The sequence below is a fragment of the Notechis scutatus genome, chromosome 6 (genome assembly GCF_049901735.1).
Source record: "Notechis scutatus isolate UNSWTSFEM ecotype Mainland chromosome 6, rNotScu1.2, whole genome shotgun sequence".
NCBI lineage: Eukaryota > Metazoa > Chordata > Lepidosauria > Squamata > Elapidae > Notechis > Notechis scutatus.
This window is the reverse complement of record NC_142014.1, coordinates 67,732,188-67,756,327: the sequence shown is the minus strand read 5'-3', so window position 1 is coordinate 67,756,327 and position 24,140 is coordinate 67,732,188. Positions and strand designations below refer to the sequence as shown.

Sequence of the window (24,140 nt, the reverse complement as noted above, 5' to 3'; positions counted from 1 at the left end):
CTCTCTCTCTCCCCCCCTGAGAACGGAGCTGGAGATGGTATCCTGTAATCCCAAATAAAGAATGATTGATCAGTAGGAAAATGGGGTGGGGGGATTTTCCTGCAGACTTTTTGGGGGATTTTCCCATGGTCTCTGGTCCGCGGGATTTAAAATGATGAGTTTGGTTGTCCCTGAGGTCCAAAAGGTTGGTGACCCCTCTACTAGTCCAACCCCCCACCCAAGTGGGAGACCCTACACCATTTCTGACAAATGGCAGTCCAATCTCTTCTTGAAAGTCTCAAGTTACTTTTTCCAGTGCTATTGTAACTTCAGACAGTCCCTAAATGAACTGTTGTAAATTGAGGACTACCTGTACTATCATACTTAACATATGTCAGTGTTTAAAATGCAATTCTACAATATTTTAGTAGGATTTAGGTACCGGTTTAATATGACTAATTTTCAATAATTATCAAGTTGCCCAAAATTGTGTTCTTTAAAAAAACAAACCCTGTAGTTTAAGATTCTCTCCAATGTTTTGTTTTGTTTTGTTTTGCCAAAGCTTTGTGATAGCTCCCTGCTGAGCTGAAGGAGATCTGTCTTTTAAAACTATCCTTCTGGGCCATTCCTTGTATCTTATACTTCAGATAACTTTGTAAAAGATAGCCTCTCTTGCCCTTCATTCATTCCTGGTTTCTAGGGTGATGTTTGCTATGTCCACTATATAAGCAATTCTTCTCAGAATAGACCTGAAATGGCAGTTACTGCCACATATAAACTAGTAAAAAATGCTGCAGTGCCTGCTATGGTTCATTTCCTTTCTTTTATGTTGCATTGTTTATGGAGTAGTTTCTTGCATTGCCCAATCTTTTGTCTGCTAATGTAACGAAAGACCCCCATTGTCATGCACAAGAGGGCAGAGTTAAGGTTGCTGTGGAAACCTTAACTTTGAGTTCCTTGACTGGTGGACACTTTAAAAAAAAGAAAAGAAAAGAAAGAAAATACCCTGAGCAAATTAGGGCTATTGGATTTTTAGCTTTCTTCCCCACTCTTTTAATCTAGTCCTCCCATCCCACTTAATAAGGGAATGAAACATGCAACCTGCAATTGAAAGCATAAGTAGGACTTCTTGGGCAGGGAAACAAAAGCTGACCCTTTAAATGTATGACAAAGAGAATCCATTTTGTATTGCCCCATCCTGTCTGTTTGACCAGACCCATTGCTACCTCAGTTTATGATAATTGACAGCGCTATTTCTTGTAAATTGTAGGAGCACAAATATTATGATTAATAATAGCAACGGACATGATGGGTGAATTCAATCTAGGTCTTACTTGTGTCATTATGTCATTGATCCGGCTCTGATTAGGAAAGGCACCAAGCATGAACTACTTATAGAACCTGGTCACAGTTGTTATAGTGAAGGAATGTGATCTAGGCCCTGGGACAAACCCTGTTTTATTATGAAGGGCTTGGATGGAAGGACAGCATGACCCAAAGTTGATTTGCATATTTCTCCTTCATATAATTAGGATATTTTCATATTATTCACTTGGGGGTGTGATAATAAGCCAAAAGACACTAGACTAAATTGACACTTCTGATGATGAAATAAACTGGAATTACTTATTCCAAACAAAATGCAAGAATACTGATGAAAATTGAACACTGAAATTGGTATCAAAACAATTTAGAGGCCTTAGAACAAATATTTATGAGTTCGGTATTCAAATTCATTTTTGGTAATAGAATCTTATGTTTAGAGGGGTTGTTAGAGGTCATCCGGTCCAGTTGCCAACTCAGTGGATGATCCAGTGGCATTTCTGACAGACTATCCAGCCTCTACCTGAAGACTTGCAAATGAACTCACCCACCTCATGTGGCAGCCCATTGGGCTTACAACTAACATAGTCAAGATATTCTTATTGTCTACATTCTTACTGACAATAAATACCAAGATATGAACTGAAATTAAATATGGTATATTTAATGGTCCAACCAGGTTAGTTGAAGAGATAGTGGGTCCATGTGCACATTGTTTGAAGCTTGTTTAGTGTTAACCTTCCACATATTTTTGTGACATTATGTGTTTTTATTATTCTAGCCTATTTTTCTAGTTTATGTGAACTAATAACTTATGTCATTATGTGAATCCAAAATGTAGCCTAACCCAATAGCCAGGTTTTACTGAATGTTTCCCAGGCAGCTTTCGGAAAGTAGCTTTCCTTTTATTCCTTCTGCTCAGTTTCGTAAAAAGAAGGAAGCTTTTCTCCCAACCCTCAGAATCAGTGGACAGACATTAGTGCTATCTACATTTTTTCACCCTGATGCTAATCCCATGAGATGTTAATTCTTGCAAAAGAAGAATTAACCAAGTGAGGGGAAAGCAGCCTCTGGATTAAGTAGTTGGTGCCTTCTTCATAATCTTTTAAGGCTTCCCAGGAGAAGGGCAGAAATGCTCCATCTGGGATACCCATCAGAAGTCGACTTCCTGCTGACCAGTAGGTCCTCAGCATTTGAGCTGCTGCAGCCCATGAATCTGGCCAATTGTTTCTTCTGGGGTTCCACTTTTAGCTGCACAGTTCTCAATTTTAGCAAATCTTGTTTGCTAAACTTCGCTCTGAACATGCTGTCTTCTCTATACTTGTAATAGCAATATAACTGTTAGCAGTAATAATAAATCAGCATTCCAATTTATTTGTTTGCAAAATAATCATCTTTTCTTTGGATTCTCATGTTCAGAGATATGATTATGGCAAATGATCCATGTGGAAAGGATTCCTTCCCATGTTCTGCATGGCAGCCTTTAAGATCCTTGAAGACAGCTAACATACTTCACTGTATTTTTTTTCTCTCCAGTTTAAGCACAGCCAAGGTTTCCAATCTTCCCTTATAATCTTTTCTTACTAGGTCACTTCTCTTCATGGGTGTTCTCCTTTGGATAAAGTCCAGTGCCCAGTACTAGACAGAATGTTCTAGATACTGTACATTCTAGCATAAGCAGAATGGAGTGGAACAATGATTTCTCATGATCTTGACCCTGTATTTAACACTGACATATTGTTGGCTCATATTCAACTTGCACTCCACCAAAACATGTTTCTCAAATATCACATTGCCCAGCTCGGTGCCCTGCATCCCATAATCATGCTTTTGCTACCTAGATGAAGGAACTTTACTGCCCATTATTCCAGCTTGTCAAAATCTTCCTGAATCTTGAGGTTATCTTATCCCACCTTGACAAATTTGATCCAATCCTGTTTATCTTTTCAAGATTGTATTTTCTCTCCCCACATGAAAGTCATTGATAAATAAATTGAACAGCACAGAGTCTAGATGGTGTTAAGCTGACACAATGTATAGCACAGAGTGCTTAGAAAATCTAACTCTTGTACACAGAGCTACCTTCAAAATGCCTCAAAAGATAATATTAAGGACTATACCTTCCCAGGTTTTTTCCCCCTTTTAATTAATAAGGATCACAATAGCTGCAGCAGTAGCAGATCTTGAAAAGAAAAACTGGATTGGTTCTGGTTAATGCTTGGATGAGAGATTACCAGGAAATACCAAAGCTATAAATTGCATTGGGAAGTAAAAACAATCATATCGCTTTTTTGCATTTTTGCACCTGTGGCTAGTTCAGTTTTGGTTTAGCATATTCTGGTTGTTGGTCATGGTTTATGGATTATAGAAAATCTAGTAATAGTGGTTAATTCACTAAAAGAAGTTAAGTAACCTGAAATAGCAGGATGAATGAATTTATTGTTCAGACCAAATATGCATAGGACAGAATCCTAGCCATAACATCTGAAGCAAACATACTAAATGTCCATTGGAATTTATGGCAGGAAGGGAAAAGGGCAGTTAAGAAATATAAAATATAAAGAGTAAAAAATACACATGTTTAGTAATCTGGGAAAGAGAACTAAAAGAATTATATTGAGAAAATGAAATTTGTTATTACTCCAAACTTCAAGGAATGATTGTTAGAAAGGTGTCATTTATTTCTTTGGAAAATTATTTTCGGATTATTTATTTGATTATTTTCTACCATCAAAAAATGCAGATATATGTGCTGCTATGGCAGAGATGTAATATTTTACAATAACATTTTATATTGAACATACTATATAGCGTATTCATTAGTAAATCAATGACTATGATAAGTATAGCATTTAAGAAATCTTTTTCTTCATTTTACTTTTCCTTATTAGTATATATTTTAATTTGTTTGTGGTTGTCTCTTGTCTTATAATTTTAGATAGATAGATATATGGATGGATGGATGGATGGATGGATGGATGGATGGATGGATGGATGGATGGATGGATAGATAGATAGATAGATAGATAGATAGATAGATAGATAGATAGATAGATAGATAGATAGATAGATAGATAAAGTGATTGTGCAAGAAAATGATCTTTGGAGTATCTTGAGCTTGTGTCCAAGAACAGGAGATTTTGTGATGATTCCTCAAATCAGAAGGCAAACTTCTTGTGCATTTTGTTAAATTGCTACTATGCCTTTCTTTCTCCCTCTCCAGTTTACTGAGGAACTTAACACTAGTAACAGATACTCCAGTGAAGACCTACCCAACGCAAGCTTTCATCTGGGAAAAATTTGAAAATATCTTTAAGACTGCTTCTGGCATTATTAATTATGCACCCGTGTTTAAATCCTATTTGTATGAAGGGCTGCAGGAGCTCTATGAAGATAATGTGCAGTATGTTGAGATAAGAGTTATCCTGCCACCGGTAATACATTTCTCCTTCTCTTCCCCCTCCCCTGCTTTTCTTCCCCTCTCCCTTTCCTTCTCTTCCTTCCTCTTCCCCTTCCCCTTCCCCTTCCCCTTTCCCTTCCCCTTCCTCCTCCTCCTTTGATCTTCTTTGAAAACATACTGCTTGCGTGTCTCTGACAGAATGGACAAAAATATACTTTTTTTCAAACATCATGATCAAAATTCAAAACTACCAGAATGGTAGCCCACTTCCCTTAAGTTGATAGAGACAGAGATAAATGGATGCTACATCAAATATGTGACTTCTACCACCCTTCATGGAGAAGGAAAAACCTATTTTTATATCATGTATCCTATCAAGTGCTTTTATTTCCAGGTGGCAGTAGATAACTGGTTTTGTCCTATACTGGGACTCATTGGACATATATAAGCAGATCTTATTCTGTGGTTTGAATAAGAATAAGAGTTAGCTATATACATCCAATGAGTCCAGATTTACCATGAAATTAGTCACATACTGCCTCCTGGTGATCTATGTTAGCAAGTTGTTACGTATGGTATGTATGGTTTTTCCATAAGAGCTTTTTTCACATGGTTTAAATTTTTGTTCTTATTTTGCCCACAGATATATGAGCTGGATGGAAGTCTTCATGATAAATTTTGGTCTGTGGCAGCTGTTGAAGAAGTGACTAAGCAATTTGTAAACAGTCATCCTGATTTTGTGGGTGTAAAACTTATATATACAACCCTCCGGTAAGAAATGTCTAGGTAGCTTTGCAACTGGGGCAGGTCCATACATTTGAATTTAAGTAAGTAATGTTAACAGGAAAGGTAGAAGAGCACAATTATACTGGCACTGGGATTAGATCCCTTTGGAAAAAAATATCTGTGTGGTTGACTTCAACTTGATGGCACATAATCAATCAATCAAACCATCTTAATTTTTTAAAAATTAAACCACTTTCGGTAATGACTAAAAATCCCAACATATTCTATCCAATGAGTGTCTGGAGATATGTTTCTTCCTGATGCCCACTAGGACTGTAAATCCATAAATCCAGAATTACAGACCAACACCCACATCATTGTAGCCAGTGGCAAGGGAAATGGGCAACATTATGGGTATCACAGCTTCCCTGTCCTGCCATAGCTCTTTTCTGGATGACTTTTAAGGCCTACCAGTCTCCTGCCTTCCTTTCTTCCAACTTACTTCTTATTTCCCTGGAATAGAAACTAGAAACTAGATCAATTGATAGAAAAGAACTAAATGTGATGGAATTTGTGGGCTTGTTGGACAGTGTTAAAGGGAAGGAGCTTGAAAGCTCATGGGCATGGGACTAAGATATAATTGAATCTCACCACCTCTGAAGTTGTGGTGTAGCAAGTTCTGAATCTTCACAAGGATGAATCTAAAATATGTTATAATGAAAGTGAGGAATAACTTGGTTTATTCCAAGCCAATCCTAATTGAGCTTGACATCACAGTGGGCATGTAGAAGAATTCAGGTGTGAACTACATGTGTTTGGTACTATAAAAAGAATCCCTTTTGGCATGTTTCTCCAATTTGGTATCCTCAAAGTTATTTGTGAGATTTATATTCTAACACAGAGCTGTCAAACTTGATTTCATTGAGGGCCGCATCAGGGTGGTGTTTGACCTTGGGAGGGCTAGTGGGAGCATGGCCAGCTTGATGTCACTCGTGTTGGGGGTGCCTGTGGTGGCCCGAGTGCTCTGCCAGCGAAAACAGGCTCCCAAGGTCCGTTTTCGGCCACGATGGTCTCCTGCAGTCTCTGCCAGCAAAAATGGAGCTGGGGGGATGCATACAGTGTTCTAGGACCAACTCTCTTCATACTCTACATAAACAACCTCTGTGATCATATTAAGAGCAATTGCGTTCTCTTCGCTGATGATGTAAAGCTGTTCAATACCACAGACAATACTGCTACCCTACAAAAGATCTTGACTATGTATCAGAGTGGTCAAACAAATGGCAACTTCAAATCTCAACAAATAAATGCTCTGTCTTACATATTGGCAAAAAAATCAGAAAATAAAATACAAGCTGAATAGTCAAGATCTTGTTGATGACTCAAGCTCTGTAAAGGACCTTGGAATACTCACCTCTAATGATCTAAGTGCTAGAGCCCACTGCAACTACATAGCCAAAAAAAAAGAGTTGTTAACCTAATCCTACGTAGCTTTTTCTCTGGTAATATCACACTACTAACCAGAGCATACAAAACATTTGCTAGACCAATACTCGAATACAGTTCATCAGTCTGGAACCCACACTACGTACCTGATATTAGCACAATTGAGAAAGTCCAGAAATATTTCACAAGAAGAGTTCTCCATTCCTCTACTCGTTGTAGAATACCTTATGCCACCAGACTTGAAATTCTAGAACTTGAAAACCTTGAATTACGCCGTCTTCGGTCTGACTTAAGCATGGTATATAAAATCATACATTGCAATGTCCTACCTGTCAATGAATACTTCAGCTTCAACCATAACAACACAAGAGCACACAATAGATACAAACTCAAAGTAAACCGCACCAAACTTGATTGCAGGAAATACGACTTCAGCAATAGAGTGGTCAATGTCTGGAATACTCTACCCGACTCGTAGTTTCTTCCCCAAACCCCAAAAACTTTAACCTTAGACTGTCTACTATTGACCTCACCCCTTTCCTAAGAGGTCTGTAGGGGCGTGCATAAACGCACCAACGTGCCTACCGTCCCTGTCCTATTGTTTCTCCTATTCTTTTATTTTTCTTATATGTACCCATTTCATGTATTCACAACTATGTATACATTTATACTTATTATCTTGTAAACAATTGGCAAATCAAATAAATAAATAAATACAGCCCTCCCAAGCTCCGTTTTCGCTGGCAGAGGCACCGCGGGCCAGTCCTTTGCTGTTTCCAGGGCGGCCTGGTGGGCCAGATCTAAGATGCGGCCTTTGGGCCTTGAGTTTGACACTCTTGGTCTAACTCATGGCAGGGGCTGATGATTGATTGATAAGGCTGATGTGATTTAAAGTATTTTGTTCCAAACTTCTAATTACAAGGGGAGCCTGATTAAATATACAGTCACATCTTAGCTCATAAGGGAGTTTTCTGGCTGAGAAATTCTGGATGTTGAAGTCTACAAGTCTTAAAATTGCCAGGTTTGGAGACTCCTATGTTAGACTACTCCTGGAGTGAATGCATTAATATACAAGTATTGCCTGGAGATGGAATTATCCATGTGTATATACCCTGTAAATGTAACTAAATAAATAAAAAGCCTTAGTCTCATGACTTCTTTCTCCCTGTTGTTGGTGAACTGGTTAGGTATTTATTCTGTTTTTCAGGCATCATATAAGTTTAGTCAAATATTTGCTCAGCACTTTTAAATCAAAGCAACAGCATTCACGGGAAGGCGGAGCTTAGTTTCGGCGATACAGCTGTAATCTCGGGGCTCCGAGATCGCAGCTGATATTTTCACCCCCGGTCGGTTCTAACGGACCTAAACCGTCCCGTAGAGACGGTGACTCTGTAGGGCACATTTCCTGGATCCCAGGGACATCGCAAAGTCCCTGGTTCGATCCGGAAGAAGTCCTATTGCTGGCGGCGGAGAGGCAGCCTCCATAGCTGCTGAAGTCGGGACAGCTCCGGTAAGGAAGAGCTGAGAGTGAAAGTGTGTCGGCTGGGTGAGAAACTTTTTTTTTTGCTAATTAGCTGAGTTTTGAAAGGACACTCTGGATATAAGAAGAAATCTGTGAGATTTTTTTTTTTGACAAAAACTGTATGAGCGGCGTTTTTTAAAGAGATGTCAAATTGAGGCTTGGATTTTTTTTTCTATTTCTTACTTTTTTTTTTTGGAATTTCAGCGTGACTTTATAGTTAACCGGACTGAATTTTCTCTTATATATATTTGCTCCTTTTTGATTTTTTAAGATAGAGGCTCCCTTTGGCTATTGTTTTCTCTCTCTCTCTTTCTCTCTCTCTCTCTCTCTCTCTCTCTCTCTATATATATATATATATATATATATATATATATATATATATATATATATATATATATATATATATATGTTAATACTTTCTCTTTTTGCTTAATTTAAAAAAAATGTTTTTTTGGCTGGTGGGGGGAGTGGATTAAGAAACTTTGTAACACTGCCAACTAGAGGCTTGAAAATATTTCATTTGAATTGGAAAAGAACTATGAAAAGACTACTTCTCAAGGACATTACAATTTGGTAAGATAGAGGGAGAGCGTAGCAAAATATTATTACAGGTGTTCTCCTGGACTCTTATCAATATTTCAACACTTGAGGCTTGGCCTTGAAGCTTGTTGAGAAGAGAGTCATAATAAGAGCCTTGGACAAATAAATAGAGTGCAGTGTGGTTTTTTTTTCGTTATCTTTTTTCAGTCGTGTACCCTTACTCACCAGCCTCTCTGTAAACTTTAATTTTAGTAATATTCGTATTTTTGCTTTTTATTTTAAAGGGAAAGCCTCAGAATTTTTATTTTTTTATTTTTCTTTTCTTCTTTTTTTTTACTGGGATTCTTTCTGCTTTTTTCATTTATATTTTTGGACCACTTTGCCTTTTTTTTATTATTATTATTGAGACTTCCCAATTGGATTGAAGATTATTATTTTTTGGGGGGGGGGGTTGTTTTTTTTTTTTTTTTGGCTTCCTTTTATTTTTCTATTTTTCATTTTTTACTTTGGATTACTTCATAATTGGATTAGGGTCTAGAAGAACCTGAAGATTTTCTTCTTCTTTTTCTCCTTTTTTTTTTTGTTATTGGGCTTTTTATTATTGGATTTTTCCATTTTGGATTATAATTGGCTATTCGACCAGTTGGATTAAAAGCTAAAAAGAATTTGAAGGTCTTGAAGCATCAAAATGAGCAGAAAACCCATATCTTCTGGCGTTTCTACTTCTACCTCTGCCTCCCCACCAGCTGGACAACGCTTGATTCAGACAATGTTGAAGCAAGATAAAGAACAAGAAAAAGTGACTTTACAGATGATTATGCAAGGAATCCAAGATCTCAAGATAAAATCAGACGCCATTGAACAAAGAATAGAGAATATTGAAGAAAGAACAGGGAAGACTGATGAAAAAATTGAAAATATTCAACAAATGATGACGAAGTATGAGGAGAGATTCCAAAAAATTGAGGAAGAAGGTGCACAAAGAGAGGAGAAGATTGGAAATATTGATAGTAGATTAACAGTGGTTGAACAAGATAAAAGTGGGATGTTGAGGTGGGAGATGGAGAGGTCAGAATTCTATCTCAGATTTCAAAATATAGAAGAAGAAAAAGGAGAAAACTTGGCTGCGATAATGATAGAAATTTTGGCGGATGCGTTGGAAATTACAGAGGAAAAGATGATGGATGGAATAGATGAGGTATATCGAGTCTTTACAAGATATGCGATGAGAAATAAACTACCAAGGGAAGTTCATATTAGATTTACCAAAAAATCCATCAAAACACAAATACTACAAGTTGTAAGAGAGAAGATATTGAAATACAAAGGCAAAGAGATTGTGGTTTTAAAACAAATACCCAGAAGAGTGAGAGAGATGAGAAGAGAATATCGATTCCTGACCAAAATGTTATTGGATAAAGAAGTGAATTATAGATGGCTGATTCCAGAAGGATTAATGTTTACGTGGCAAGAACAGAGACATAGAATTGATTCAATTGAGAAAGCAAAACTTTTCTACGCAGAATTTTTTGGAAGGAGAGAAGCAGAGGCAGAGAAAGAGGTCTCATTAATTGAGTTTCAAGAGGAACAATTGGAGATTGAAGAAGAGGAAGGTGCAGTAGGTGGACAGGTGGATAGGAAAGAACAGCGTGAAGTGAGATCCACGAGAGCTGTTAGACCTAAATATAAAGCATAATAATGGAGGAAAAAAATTGATTACAATGAATATAAATGGACTTAATTCAGCTGTTAAAAGAAGGAAAACTTTTCATAAATTAGAGAAATTAAAATTTGATATAATTTGTTTACAAGAAGTACATATTAAAAAGGAACATGAACAATTGTTAGTACAACCAAAATTAGGGAAAATATTTACTTCTTTGACTGAATGTAAGAAAAGAGGAGTGGTTCTATACATTAAAGAGGTCATCCCAGCAAAATTGATCTATACGGATGAAGACGGAAGAGTATTAATGGTGGAAATAATGGACAATAATATAAAAATACTCTTGATTGCAATTTATGCTCCGAATGATAAACAAGAAGAATTTTATAAAAAATTACACATGAAAATAACTGGACTGGACTATGTTAATATAATTATGATGGGAGACTTTAATGGAATTGCGGACAATAAACTGGATTATATAGCAACAACAACAAAGCAAAATAGAAAGACTCTCCCTAAATCTTTTTTTAAAATGACAGATGAATTAACCTTAAAAGATATTTGGAGAGAAAGAAATGTTAAAGCTAAACAATTTACTTTTTTATTCAAATAGACATTTATCATGGTCCAGATTGGATATGATTTGGATCTCATCAGAATTAATATCTAATATTCAAGAAACAAATATTGAAACAAGTACTTGGGCAGATCATAGCCCAATGACAATTAAATGGAAGGGACAAAAAAAAAAGATCGAGATGGACGTTAAACAATACTATTTTAAAGGAAAAAGATTTTACACAATGGATGGAGAAAGAATTGGTTTTTTTCTTTAGGGAAAATAAAAAAGAAGATACTTCATTGCAGAATGTTTGGGATACAATGAAGGCATATGTTAGAGGTTTGATAATAGATTATATAAGAAGAAAGAACATTAGGAAAAGGCAAGCCACTAAGATCTTGGAAGATGAATATAAAAGACTTGAAAAAGAATTACAGAAAATGCCACAGAAAAAGGAAATTAAATTGAAGTTGGATATAACTAAACATAAAATGGAATTAATAGAGAAAGAAGAATTGGCGCAGAAAATTAGAAATGCTAAACAGAATTATTTTGAAGACGCAAACAAACCAGGTAGATGGCTAGCATATAAATTGAGAAAAGAGAAAGAATCAAGAAAAATATTGAAGTTAATAGATGATCAAGGCCAAGTTTGTTATGGTAACAAGGAGAAAAAGGAAATTGTTCGAGATTTTTATGGGCAACTATACAAACAAGAGAATATTGATGAAGAAAAAGTTAAACAGTATTTACAGAATGCTAACCTACCGAAGATGCCTAAAGAGATTGAAGAAATGCTAGAAAGCAACATAACAATGATGGAATTAACTGAAGCACTTAAGAAACAAAATAATGGGAAAGCACCGGGTCCAGATGGGCTTCCGGCAGAATTCTATAAAACATTTCAAGAATCATTGAGCATTCCATTGCTTGAAGTTATGAATGAAGCTATGTCAAAGAAGATGATACCTAAAACATGGTCAGAGGCTTATATTACACTTATTCCAAAAGAAGAGGCTGATCCACTGCAAATTAAGAACTATAGACCTATTTCTCTATTAAATGCAGACTATAAAATTTTTGCTTCAATTTTAGCAGAAAGGCTTAAAAAATACTTAAATAATTTTATTCACCCAGATCAAAATGGATTTCTGCCAAAGAGACAAATTAGAGATAATATGAGAGTAATCTTGGATACTTTGGAATACTATGAGGCACATCCTGAAAAGCAAATGGCTTTGATATTTTTAGATGCTCAAAAGGCATTTGACAACGTGAACTGGAGATTTATGTTATTACTATTGGAACAGATGGGTTTTGCCAGAAAATTTGTCCAAGCAATAGAAGCCATATACAATAAACAGACAGCAAAGGTAATGATGGAGGGAGAACTTACAGATTTTATTAATATAAGAAAAGGCACAAGACAAGGATGTCCCCTATCTCCTTTGCTATTTGTATTGACTTTGGAAGTGTTGAATAGAAACATTAGAGATGATAAAAGCATAAAAGGAATAAAAATTAAAAAGGAAGAATTTAAACTGCAAGCTTTTGCTGATGACTTAGTTTTTATTTTGGAAGATCCGTTAGAAACAGCTCCAAAGTTATTGGAAAAGATAGAGATATATGGTGAGGTGGCTGGTTTGAAAATAAATAAAGACAAAACAAAGATTTTGACAAAGAACATGCTACTGAGACAAAGAGAAGAACTGGCAGACCTGCTGAAAATCCAAGTTACGAATAAGGTTAAGTATCTGGGGATACATTTGACAGCAAGATGTAGCACATTAAAAGAGAATAATTATATTAAACTTAAACAACAGATAGCTATAGACTTGAAGAAATGGGAAAACTTGCAATTGTCATTAATAGGGAGAATTTCAACAATTAAGATGAATATTTTACCTAGAATCCTATTTCTCTTTCAAACAATACCAATTAGGCTCGGAAAAGACTATTTTGATGATTTAAATAAAATTATGTTGAAGTATATATGGCAAGGTAAGAAAGCGAGAATAAAGCTAAAGCTTTTGCAAGATGCTAGAATTAGAGGAGGTTTTGGTCTGCCCAATTGGGAATTGTACTATCAAGCTGCAAGTTTGATGTGGGTTAAGGAATGGATAACATTAAGAAAGACTAGATTGTTGACATTAGAAGGTCATGACTTGCTGTTGGGTTGGCATGCTTTTTTATGGTATAAGGGAACTAAAACACAGGGTTATTTTAGAAGACATTATATATGGGAGTCTTTGTGGTTAAACTGGGAGAATATAAAAGACAATGTTATTTGAAAATTCCAGTTTGGTTATCGACCATTGAAGCATTTTCCTATCCTATAATTTATAAGAAGGAACAAACAGTTAGATATGGGGAACTATTGGATGAAAAGGGTGAACTTAAATCAATACAAAGTTTAGAGGAACAAAGATGAATTGGTTTTCATATGCGCAAGTACATTCAAGGTATGATGAAGATTCTAAAACAGGGATTCTAGATAAGATTTTGATGGGTACTGATGAGAAGGTGATTAAAAAATTATATGGTTATTTATTGGGAATTAAATTAGAAGAAGAACAAGTTAAAGAAACTATGATTGTTTGGGGGAAGAATTTTGGATATGGGATTGATTTAGAGAAATGGCAAAAATTGTGGTCTCAAAATTATAAAATGACAATGTCAACAGCATATAAGGAAAATTTGTATAAGATGTTTTACAGGTGGCACTTTCCCCCGACAAGAATAGCAAGAATGTTCAAGAACAAATCTGAAAAATGCTGGAAATGTCATCAGATACCTGGCTCATATTACCATATATAGTAGACTTGTGAGGACGCTAAAAAATATTGGACTAAAATTCGCATGTGGTTGGAAAAAATGACAAAAAAACGTGTAGATTTGAAACCGGAGTTCTTTTTATTGGGAATCTTACCAGATACATATAGTAAAGATTTGAAATACCTGATTGTAAATGTGTTAACAGCGGCTAGGATTGTATTTGCTAAAAACTGGAAGAATGAGAAAATACCATCACAGGAAGAAATTATTAAGAAAATATTGGAATGTGCTGAGATGAGTAGATTGACATTTGAAATTAGAGAGCAAGAGGATAAACAATTTTATGAAATTTGGGATCTTTTTTATCAGTGGCTAGATGACAAAATACGATAATAGAATATTTAGAAAGTTAGATAGCAAGGAATATTTTTATTTTTTCTTTTGCCTATGTTATTTGACATTATATCTATAAAGTGTTTTTAGGATAGATTTGGTATGATTATATGATTTGTTATAGAATAAACTGTTTAAAGTTTTATTCTCTTATAAAATATGAATGATTAAAAGTATAGTCAAATGATTTATTAATAGCGATATTAGGATATATAAGTTTGGATTGACAATATGAGTTGTTATGTAATATAACTGCAATTGAGACTATGAAATGAATGCACAAAACTGATGAACCAACCGACACACTGTATGTACATAAGAGAGTTGATGTTTTAATGTTTTTTTTGTCTTGTTTGTTTGTAGAAAATCAATAAAATTGATTTAAAAAAAAAAAAAAAGCAACAGCATTCACAACCATTTTTTTCCTTGATACTTTCTCCTGCTTTTGCCTTTCAGAAAGCAAAGTGTTTCCCAGATCGAAGAAGCCATTCTTACCGCCATAGAACTCAGGACTAAGTTCCCAGATACTGTGGCAGGGTTTGATTTGGTAATTCCTGATATTCCTCATGGGTTTTACGTTTTATTATAGAAGGATTGCAAGGGGATGAATTAATGGGGAGCTAAAGTATTTAAGCTGCATCCCATGACTACCTTAGCCCTGCACTGAAGCCCAGACCAGAAGCTCAACCAGGAAATCAACTTTTTCTTTATTGTTAGATTACATTAACAGACCCTTGCAAGACTGAAAGTATTTCTCCCCTTCTTCCCTTTTACATATAGTCCTTGACTTATAACCACTTGTTTAGTGACCAAAGTTACAATGGCACTGACCATTTTTCACACTTACGACCGTTGCAGCCTCTCTGTGGTCACATGATCAAAAGTCAGGTGCTTGGCAAATGGCATGTATTTATGACAGTTGCGCTATTCCAGGGTCGTGTAATCGCCATTCAGGACCTTCCCAGTTGGCTTCCAACAAGCAATGTCAATGGAGGAAGCCAGATTCGCTTAATGGCAGTGATTTGTTTTAACAGCTGTGGCAAAAAGGTCATGAAACAGGACAAAACTTATCAATTGCCTTACTTAGTAACAAAAAAATGGGCTCAATTGTAGTATAAATCAAGGACTACCTGTACTTTCTAGAAAACTAGGGAAGGTCCCTAATTTCCAGTGCCATCCCCCTCTTCCATGCTCTGAGACATCTTGAACATGGTGGTTGTCTACTCTGCAGCTTTCCCTCCTGTCTGCCAAGGTCATTCCCACATACTATTTCACCTCATTATCTTATAAAGGAAACACCCATATAGTTGAACCTTAGACTTATTCCTGGGACAGAATATTATGGTTACACAGATAATGCTTGACTTATGACTGGTTGTTTAATGACTGTTGGAAGTTAAAATAGACTTGAAAAAAGTTACAACTTGTCCTCAAAGTCATAACTGCTACACCACCAAATCCACAGTCACGTGATACATTTTGGATGGTCAGCAACCAACTTGCATTTATGACTGGTGGCAGCAGTTTGTGGTCACATGATCACTTTTTGGTAACTTTTTTGCTATTTTCAGGCAAAAAGTACCCATTGGATAAGCTGGATTTGGAGTTACAACTCTGTGATTCACTTAATCACAGTAGCTCGCTTAAGAAACATCATTAAAAATGGTCTTGAAATTGAGGCCAGGTGTGTGGTAACTTGGCTTACAGTCACAATGATTTACAAATCAAAATTCTGGGCTCAATTGTAGTCATAATGTCAGGATATCTGTATTGTAATCCTTGTGTACATTGCCTGTGATGATCAGGTGAGAAACTGAACTATAGAATTTCCTTAATTACTCCTTACTGTTGGGTTGGAAACCACTGCCTCACAATTCATTTCATTTGCAGGCCTTTCCCAAGATAGTATAAAACAAAGCCACTTGACCTCTGCTTTGCCAGTGTGCTAATGCTGGCTGATTAGTATGAAACACAAACTGGGAAACTGGGGACATGGCAGGCAGGCAGGCAGTTGGACCCAGTGAAAGAACAGAAAGAAAAGATTGGCTTTTTGAACTTGCAGTCATCCAGTAGATTGTTATGGGCCATTGCTGTTTGCAGCTGGTGCCATACTAGTCCTTGACTTACAACAGTTCATTTAGTGACCGAAGTTACAACGGCACTGAATAAAGTGACTTATAGAGTTTCTTAAAGAGACTTATAGAGAATAAAGTGACTGTTTTTCACACTTATGACTATTGCAGCATCCCCATGGTCACATGATTTACATTTGGATGCTTGACAACTGGTTCCTATTTACGATGGTTGCAGTGTCCCAGGGTCATGTGATCATCTTTTGTGATCTTCAGATAAGCAAAGTCAATGGGGAAGCCAGCTTCCCTTAACCGTGTTACTGTTTTAACAAGTGCAATGATTCACTTAACCAGACATGATATTATTCGATTAAAATCGGAATTCGATTTTTTAGCGGGGGCGGGCAGCAGCGCGAGCGGCGGGCGGCGCGAGCTGAGCCCGGGCGGGCGGCGCGAGCGGCGCGAGCTGAGCCCGGGCGGGCGGGCGCGAGCGGCGCGAGCTGAGCCCGGCGGGCGGCGCGAGCGGCGCGAGCTGAGCCCGGGCGGGCAGCGGCGGCGCGAGCTGAGCCTGGGCGGGGGGCGGGCGGCGCGAGCTGAGCCCGGGCGGGCGGTGGGGCGGCGGGCGGCGCGAGTGGTGGGCGGTGGGGATCTCTTTTGGCCAGCCCCGATTTTTTTTTTTCAGAGGGGAATATCATGCCTGCTTAACAAATGTGACAAGAAATGTTGTAGAATGGGGCAAAACTCACTTAACATATTTCTCACTTAGCAACATAGATTCTGGGCTCAATTGTGGTCATAAGTCGAAGACTATCAGTATTAATAGAGTAGATCTGTTTGGTTTTTTAAAAATGATAGTTAGTTATTGATATATTAATAATATTGAAGTACTGAATGCTGATTCAGAGCAATGCTCTTTTTCAGGTTGGGTGGGAAGATGGTGGATACTCTCTCTGGGAACTGAGAAAAGCTTTACGTTTGCCAGAAACTAAAGGAGTTAAGTTGCCATATTTCTTTCATGCTGGTGAGACAGGTAAGCACCAATACATCACAGTGCACCTTTGAAGTACAATAAATAACTAGGAAATTAATTCTGCAAACTTCTTTTTAATTACCTCTGAGGTCAACCTTTTGAACACAGCAGAAGGCAATTCTAAGTAAATATACTTCAATACATGACAGTGGTTCCCAACCTGTGGTCTGCGGAACCCTGGGGAGACCAAGATGTCATCACAAGGGGTCCATGAAGGCTTGAAGAAATGTTATGATTTAAATCTTGGAAGTCTGTGGCCGTGATCTGTGGCCACAAAAGATATTTAAAAGGGGTCCATGATGAAGAAAAGGTTGAAAATCACTGCTATATGACATTCACTCATCAATGCTGAGATCAGATTACTGTTCCCAGAAAGTCTCGCATACTTTCCTCTCCAAAATACAGAAGGATATAAGAAAGCAAAGATGACAAAGAAGACAAGAGAAGTCTTCTTGGCCCTGTCTTCAAGATAACCCTAAAGTTTTATCTTGGAAAAATAAAAATGGAGATTGAGGAACATGCTGGATGTTAGGATTAAAAATTAGAATTGATGGCAGAAAATTATAGAGAAAACATGGAGTTAACCCTGGTTGGCAGCCTTACTTAGCAGACTATATATGTGCAAATAGCCCATTGCAGCAATCCTCAATTTTTAACTTTAATGGAGCCTGGAATTTTCAGAGTAAGTCATGATGGTCATAAGAGACTTGACTTGAATTTATGACTTTTTTGGCAACATTTATTAAGTGAATGCTTAATATTTGGCAACTTGGAGCATGTGACTTTAGTTGAGTTTCCTGAAGAGTCTTGAGCTCCATGGATAAAATAGATATATGATACCATTATTGATTTAGTTTGAGTCCTTAAGATTCTAAAAAAACACACCTTGTGAGAATTCTTCATGCTCCTCTGCAGAGGATGCCAAAAGGCTTTTCCACACTGCATTAGCATTTTTCCTTTCAGAATAAAATTTTGAGAGAGTTCTGCCCTGATGGCCATCCTTTTGTAAAGTTATATAATAACTCTTCTTTTTCTATATTACTCAGACTGGGAAGGCACTTCAGTAGACAACAATTTGTTGGATGCTGTGTTATTGAACACCATCCGGATTGGTCACGGTTTTGCCCTCGCCAAGCACTCAGAAGCTAGGAGGTTGGCACTGAAACAGAACATTGCTGTAGAAGTCTGTCCTATTTCTAATCAGGTATTGTTCAAGAAGAGCTTTGCTCTAGAACAGTGGTGGCTAACCTTTTTCGGCTCCTGTGCTGATAATTGCACGTGCGCTTGCTTGTGCATGCTCGCGTGCCAGCACCCAGAAGGCAATGCGTGCTGGTCTCCGCCACGCCCCTGTGCATGCGTGCACAACTCCCCTCACGTGCCACGTGTCTTTGCGCATTCACGCGCGATTCTCCCTTTGCGTGCAGCGCATCCCTGCGCATGCACACGCGTCACCCATGCCCCCCTCCTCCACTCCCCACCAGATCCCGACAAGTCAGGCGCGGCCGCGCAGGGACCCTCCCCCCCCGTCCGGGCCGGCATAGTTTGCCAACATGGCTCTAGAATCTTCTGGGATAGGAAGAAACGGGGAGATGACTTAATGTATTATTTCCAATCCTTTTACAGATTTCATAGGCTTACATAGAAAATGAAAAATACTAGGCTTTATTTGGGAATATTCCTGTCAGCCCAGAAAAAAAAAGGAAAGATAAAAGATGGGGACTGAGGAACATTCTAGATATTAGGATTAAGTTAGATGGGATGACAAGAAATTAGGGAAAATATGGAGTTAAGCCTGGTTGACAACCTTACTTAGCAGACAATCCATGTGCGAATAGCTCGATACAAGCAGTCCTCCATCTTAGGACCTTAATGGAGCCTGGAATTTTGATTGTTAAGTCATGATGGTCAGAAGTCAAGGCACCTGTGTGACCAGACCCAAATTTGTGACTTTTTTTGTGGCAGTCATTAAGCCAGAATAAAAGAATATAAAGAATAAAAGGCCAGAAATCAGCAAAAATGTTGTAAATAGTGGTCACATGACTGCACGAACACTAAAGACAAGCTGGTTGCCAAGCACCTGAAGTGCCAAGTCATGTGACCACAAGGGGTTTGTGCAGTCATCGGAATTGGGTTTTAAGTTCCTTTGAGTTCTTCCTTTGGGAGGATCCATCATAACTTCAAACAGTTGCTAAGACAGGAATACACCAAGAAGGGTATTTACAGACAAATGATTGTAGGCTAAAAGGAGGAGTTAACTTTATAAGGAAATTGTATGCTTAGGTAGAAACGCTATAATTCTGAGCTTTCTAACTACATAGTGGAATACAGAAATGGGAAGAAAAAAACCTTTGTCTTCCTTAGACAAGCAGGCTGAAGATTAGAATATCAGTTTTTAAATCATGGAAGAGCAGATTAGAGTTAGAAACAAAATACCACTTTTTCCATGCTATCTTTGTTCACAATGCCCCTAGCACTCAGTAGGTTAAAAAATGCAAAAGAGTGGAAGTCACTGAGGGAAGCTGGACTTGCTTAACAATCACATGGTTCATTTAACAACTGCAGTGATTTGCCAGACAACCATGGCAAAAAAGATCATAAAACTGGACATGACGGAATTAACAATTGCTTTGCTTGGCAATGGAAATTCTGGTCCCATTTGTCACAAGTCAAGGATTACCTGTAAAGCAGGGGTGTAAACCTCGCAGCATCACAGCGGCATCACATGACATATGGGACTTTTTTCCCCTTCACTAAAACGGGGGTGGGCGTGGCCAGCACGTGACGCATCCGGCCCATGGGCCAGGAGTTTGACAGTCCTGCTGTAGAGGAAAGAACAACTGAGAGGAAAAGAAAGAAAAGAATCTGAGAAAATAAAGAAAAAAGTCCAGAAAGTGTGAAATATCTATTCAAGATATGTTGATTCACTTACAGTTGATACCTGAGTACTGGTTAAGTTTCTGGAGAGATGTTTATTGCTCTTACTAGAACAGAACAGAATAGAATAGAATTCTTTATTGGCCAAGTGTGGTTGGACACACAAGGAATTTGTCTTGGTGCAAATGCTTTCAATATACATAAAAGAAAAGATTCTTGATTCTTAACAAATATATCTTTTCTTTTATGTATACTAAGAATATTTACACCAAGACAAATTCCTTGTGCGTCCAATCACACTTGGCCAATAAAATATTCTATTCTATTCTATTCAAGATACATTTGTCAAGAGTCAAGAATCATAAGGTACAACACTTAATGATTAATGATAGTCATAAGATACAATAAGCAATCAAATCATACTAGGAAATAATCAATATAGATCATAAGGATACAAGCGACAAAGTTACAATCATACAGTCACAAGTGGGAGGGGATGGGTGATAAGGAGTGATGAGAAGATTAATAGAAATAATAGTGCAGACTTTGTAAATAGTTGAACAGTGTTGAGGGAATTATTTATTTAGCAGAGTGATGGTGTTCAGGAAAAAACTGTTCTTGTGTCTAGTTGTTTTGGTGTGCAGTACTACTGGTTGAATAACCTCAACCATTTACAAAAGTAAGTATTTTTATTGCTGATAATAAAAATATCCAAATAGCAGCTCTTTTGTGCATAGACAAGCCCTCCTTGTGACAATGATTTTGTGTAGATCTAGATAAGTTCTCAGAATTCTGAATGTTCCCTTGTACCAAAGGCCTCACAACCAAATGCAGGTTTCAATAAAATAACTCTTGGCTTATGTGTTCTTCTTCTTCAAGGTCCTGAAGCTAGTATCGGATCTGAGAAACCATCCTGCTGCTTTTCTGTTGTCAGAGGGTCATCAGATAGTGGTTGCCTCTGATGATCCGGCCATCTTTGGAGCAAAGGGATTATCCTATGATTTCTACGAGATGTTTATGGGCATAGGAGGGATGAGTGCTGATCTGGGAACTCTGAAGCAGCTGGTTCTAAACTCTTTAAGGTAAGTGCATCAGGGATGAAATTCAGCCACCTCACACCACCTTGGGAGAGGTGGTAGGTACAATTTGAATCGATTGGCCCCGCCCATGCCCACCAGTTGGCCCCGCCCATACCTGCTCGCCTTCTTCCTTTCAGAGATTGAGTCCCACCAAGCCACACCCTCAAGCCACGCCCACAGAGCCAGTAGGGAAAAAAATTTGAATTTCACCCTTGAAGTGCATGTCTTTTCTATGCTGACATTTATGGACAGCCCCACCCCCCTGTATGTTCAAACCTATGTCCAAACAGGGCAACAAATAGGGACAACTTTTAGAGCCAGCTGGACTTTTCACATATATCACCACCTTAGTTTATATCAGCATTGAATTTAGAGTCAACAAAATTTGGATAAGAAGCCCAAATATGAAACTACATCTATCCTGCCATAATAGTTTTTTTTACATTGCTGTCCCAAAACATTTAGGTACTTGGGACAGAACTAGGTGGAGTCTTTTTTACAACTTCACACACTACAAACACTACAAATTATCCCCCACCCTTTTTTTTCTTTATTGTGCTTATCACCTTCCGAAAGTGCCAATCCTACTAAAAGTCTTACTAAATTAGTAAGATTTATTTTTTATTAGTAAGATTTATTTTTTATTAGATCTGCTAAAGCATAATGGTACATATATTGCCCTTCTCTCTCTCTCTCTCTCTCTCCTCTCCTCTCTCTCTCTCTCTCTCTCTCCGTCTCTCTCTCTCTCTCTGTCTCTCTCTCTCTCTCTCTCTGTCTCTCTCTCTCTCTCCTCTCCCTCTCTCTCTCTCTCTCTCTCCTCCCTCTCTCTCTCTCTCTCTCTCTCTCTCTCCTCTCCCTCCCTCTCTCTCTCTCTCTCTCTCTCTCTCTCCCTCCCTCCTCTCTCTCTCTCTCTCTCCTCTCCCTCCCTCTCTCTCTCTCTCTCTCTCTCCTGTTGATCCCATCTCTGCTTCTGCTCCTCACTGCTCACTGAATCTCCGAAGCCAATTAAAGATTGGGAATGAATGGAGCATTGCTCTCTGTTCCTCCTAGATTCTATTTACCTAAAAGTTTGTGTGAATCCTCAACATGCCAACCTTTTGTTTTGAAGACAAGGAATTTTTTTTAACCTTTTGGGGCCTCCATCTGGCACTCACCTGTTCAGCAAAAAACAATAGAATGGATGGACTCAGCAAGGGCATCTAAAAGATCTCAGGTCAATTCCTGAAGCCTGCTGGGCATTAGTCTCAAGCCCAGCATCAGAACATATGTACGTGTCCCAGGATAATGTTGCGGGATGTAATCTGGGTCGGTCACCAGGATCAGAAGTTTAGTCTTCCAAGTTTTTGGACTTGTGCTGCAGCCCATCCTCATGGAACGTCTTTCTAGCAGACATTAGACTAAGGGTGTCAAACTCATGTCATCACGGCAGCATCATGTGATGTGTTGGGACTTTTCCCCCCTTTGCTAAACCAGGGGTGGGTGTGGCCAGCACATGATGCATCCGGCCCATGGGCCGGGAGTTTGACAGCCCTGCACTAGACACTCTGTTGGAGGAAAGTTCCCTGAGGACTCCAGCATGAGTCCAAAAGCTCAGAAGACTAAACCCTTTGCTCCCGGTGTCTGACCCAGATTGGATCCTGCACCAGCATCAAAAATCTGATCCGGTCTTATAGACAGCGGTACAAAATGACTTTTTCCTCCTTTTGCTCTGAGCTTGAGGCTGAGGCCATAACAGCTAATATATTAAGAACTTTTGCTGAGTTATAAAAAATATCCACTCTCTTTAGTCAGGGACAAAATACTAGCATTTGTTGTCTCATTATTTATCCCTGTCCTGCTTCTTTATCTTTTCCCCAGTTTTAAAAGTCATCTGATTGCCCCCCCCCCCCCAAAAAAAAGGTTATGGGTAAATGGATTCTAGCAGATTTGAGGGGAGAAATCTACTTTTAAGTGGTACAGTTAAGGTCCACTTCAGCTTTCCTTATTCACATGAGTGGGCTGAAAAGAAATGTTGCTGGCATCACCATTAAGTGCAAATGAGAATTGGCTTTAATATGCTTAATTGGAATGGAAAACATGTCACATTCTGTTTATTCAGTATCTTCTATTTGAATACAAATGTGTTGAGTTTTAAGATTATGACTTTTCTGAGGGGCGGGAAGAGCAAGAGGGAGGAGTGCTTTAAAAGTATCTTGCTATGTTTGAGTCTTTTTCCTTTGTAGATACAGTAGTATGCAACCTGATGAAAAGAAAAAGGCCAAGGCCATTTGGCAAAAAAAATGGGACTACTTCATAGACAATTCTGCAGCTTCGCTCAAGATGCTGCTGAATAAAAAGCCAGAGAAAAGGATCTATACAAAATCTTGCTTCTTCCAGGTAACTTGATCAGATCATTGCTCATTTAACAATCCAGCAAAATAATTGAAATCAGAATATACTCCATAAAGGTGGAATTCATTGAACTGGGATTGAATAGAAGTGTTCCTTTCCCCTCTAATAGTAGAATGTTCTCTCATTTTTAGTTATATTGGTGAGTCATTCTTTTTTGTATTTATCAGATCAATGTTATTCATGTGATGTCTGTTTATACTTTACATATATTTTAAATCTTCCTTTGTTAAAATAATAATAATCAATTATGAATACATTAATCATGTAATGGAGGATACATTAATCTTACTCTAATAAATACTTCTATCATATACTGTGCTGAAATTAATTTTCTCCATGCAAGCAATAAAAATTGGATT

General features: G+C 37.9%; 1 protein-coding gene across 7 annotated transcripts in view; it reads left to right on the top strand.

Moving 5' to 3' along the window:
• Positions 1 to 24,140, top strand: part of ADA2 (adenosine deaminase 2) — a 59,286-nt gene extending 35,146 nt beyond the window's left edge. For 6 of the 7 annotated variants that reach the window (XM_087968613.1, XM_087968612.1, XM_087968614.1 and 3 more), the window contains 7 exons: positions 4,526 to 4,736; positions 5,346 to 5,473; positions 14,792 to 14,882; positions 17,329 to 17,437; positions 18,484 to 18,641; positions 21,191 to 21,393; positions 23,613 to 24,140. In XM_087968613.1, the coding sequence (XP_087824739.1) occupies positions 4,526 to 4,736; positions 5,346 to 5,473; positions 14,792 to 14,882; positions 17,329 to 17,437; positions 18,484 to 18,641; positions 21,191 to 21,393; positions 23,613 to 23,775 (1,063 nt within the window). In that variant the 3' untranslated portion in view covers positions 23,776 to 24,140. Of the gene's footprint in view, positions 1 to 4,525; positions 4,737 to 5,345; positions 5,474 to 14,791; positions 14,883 to 17,328; positions 17,438 to 18,483; positions 18,642 to 21,190; positions 21,398 to 23,612 lie in introns of those variants that run through there. The other variant, XM_087968617.1, reaches the window with a different exon arrangement.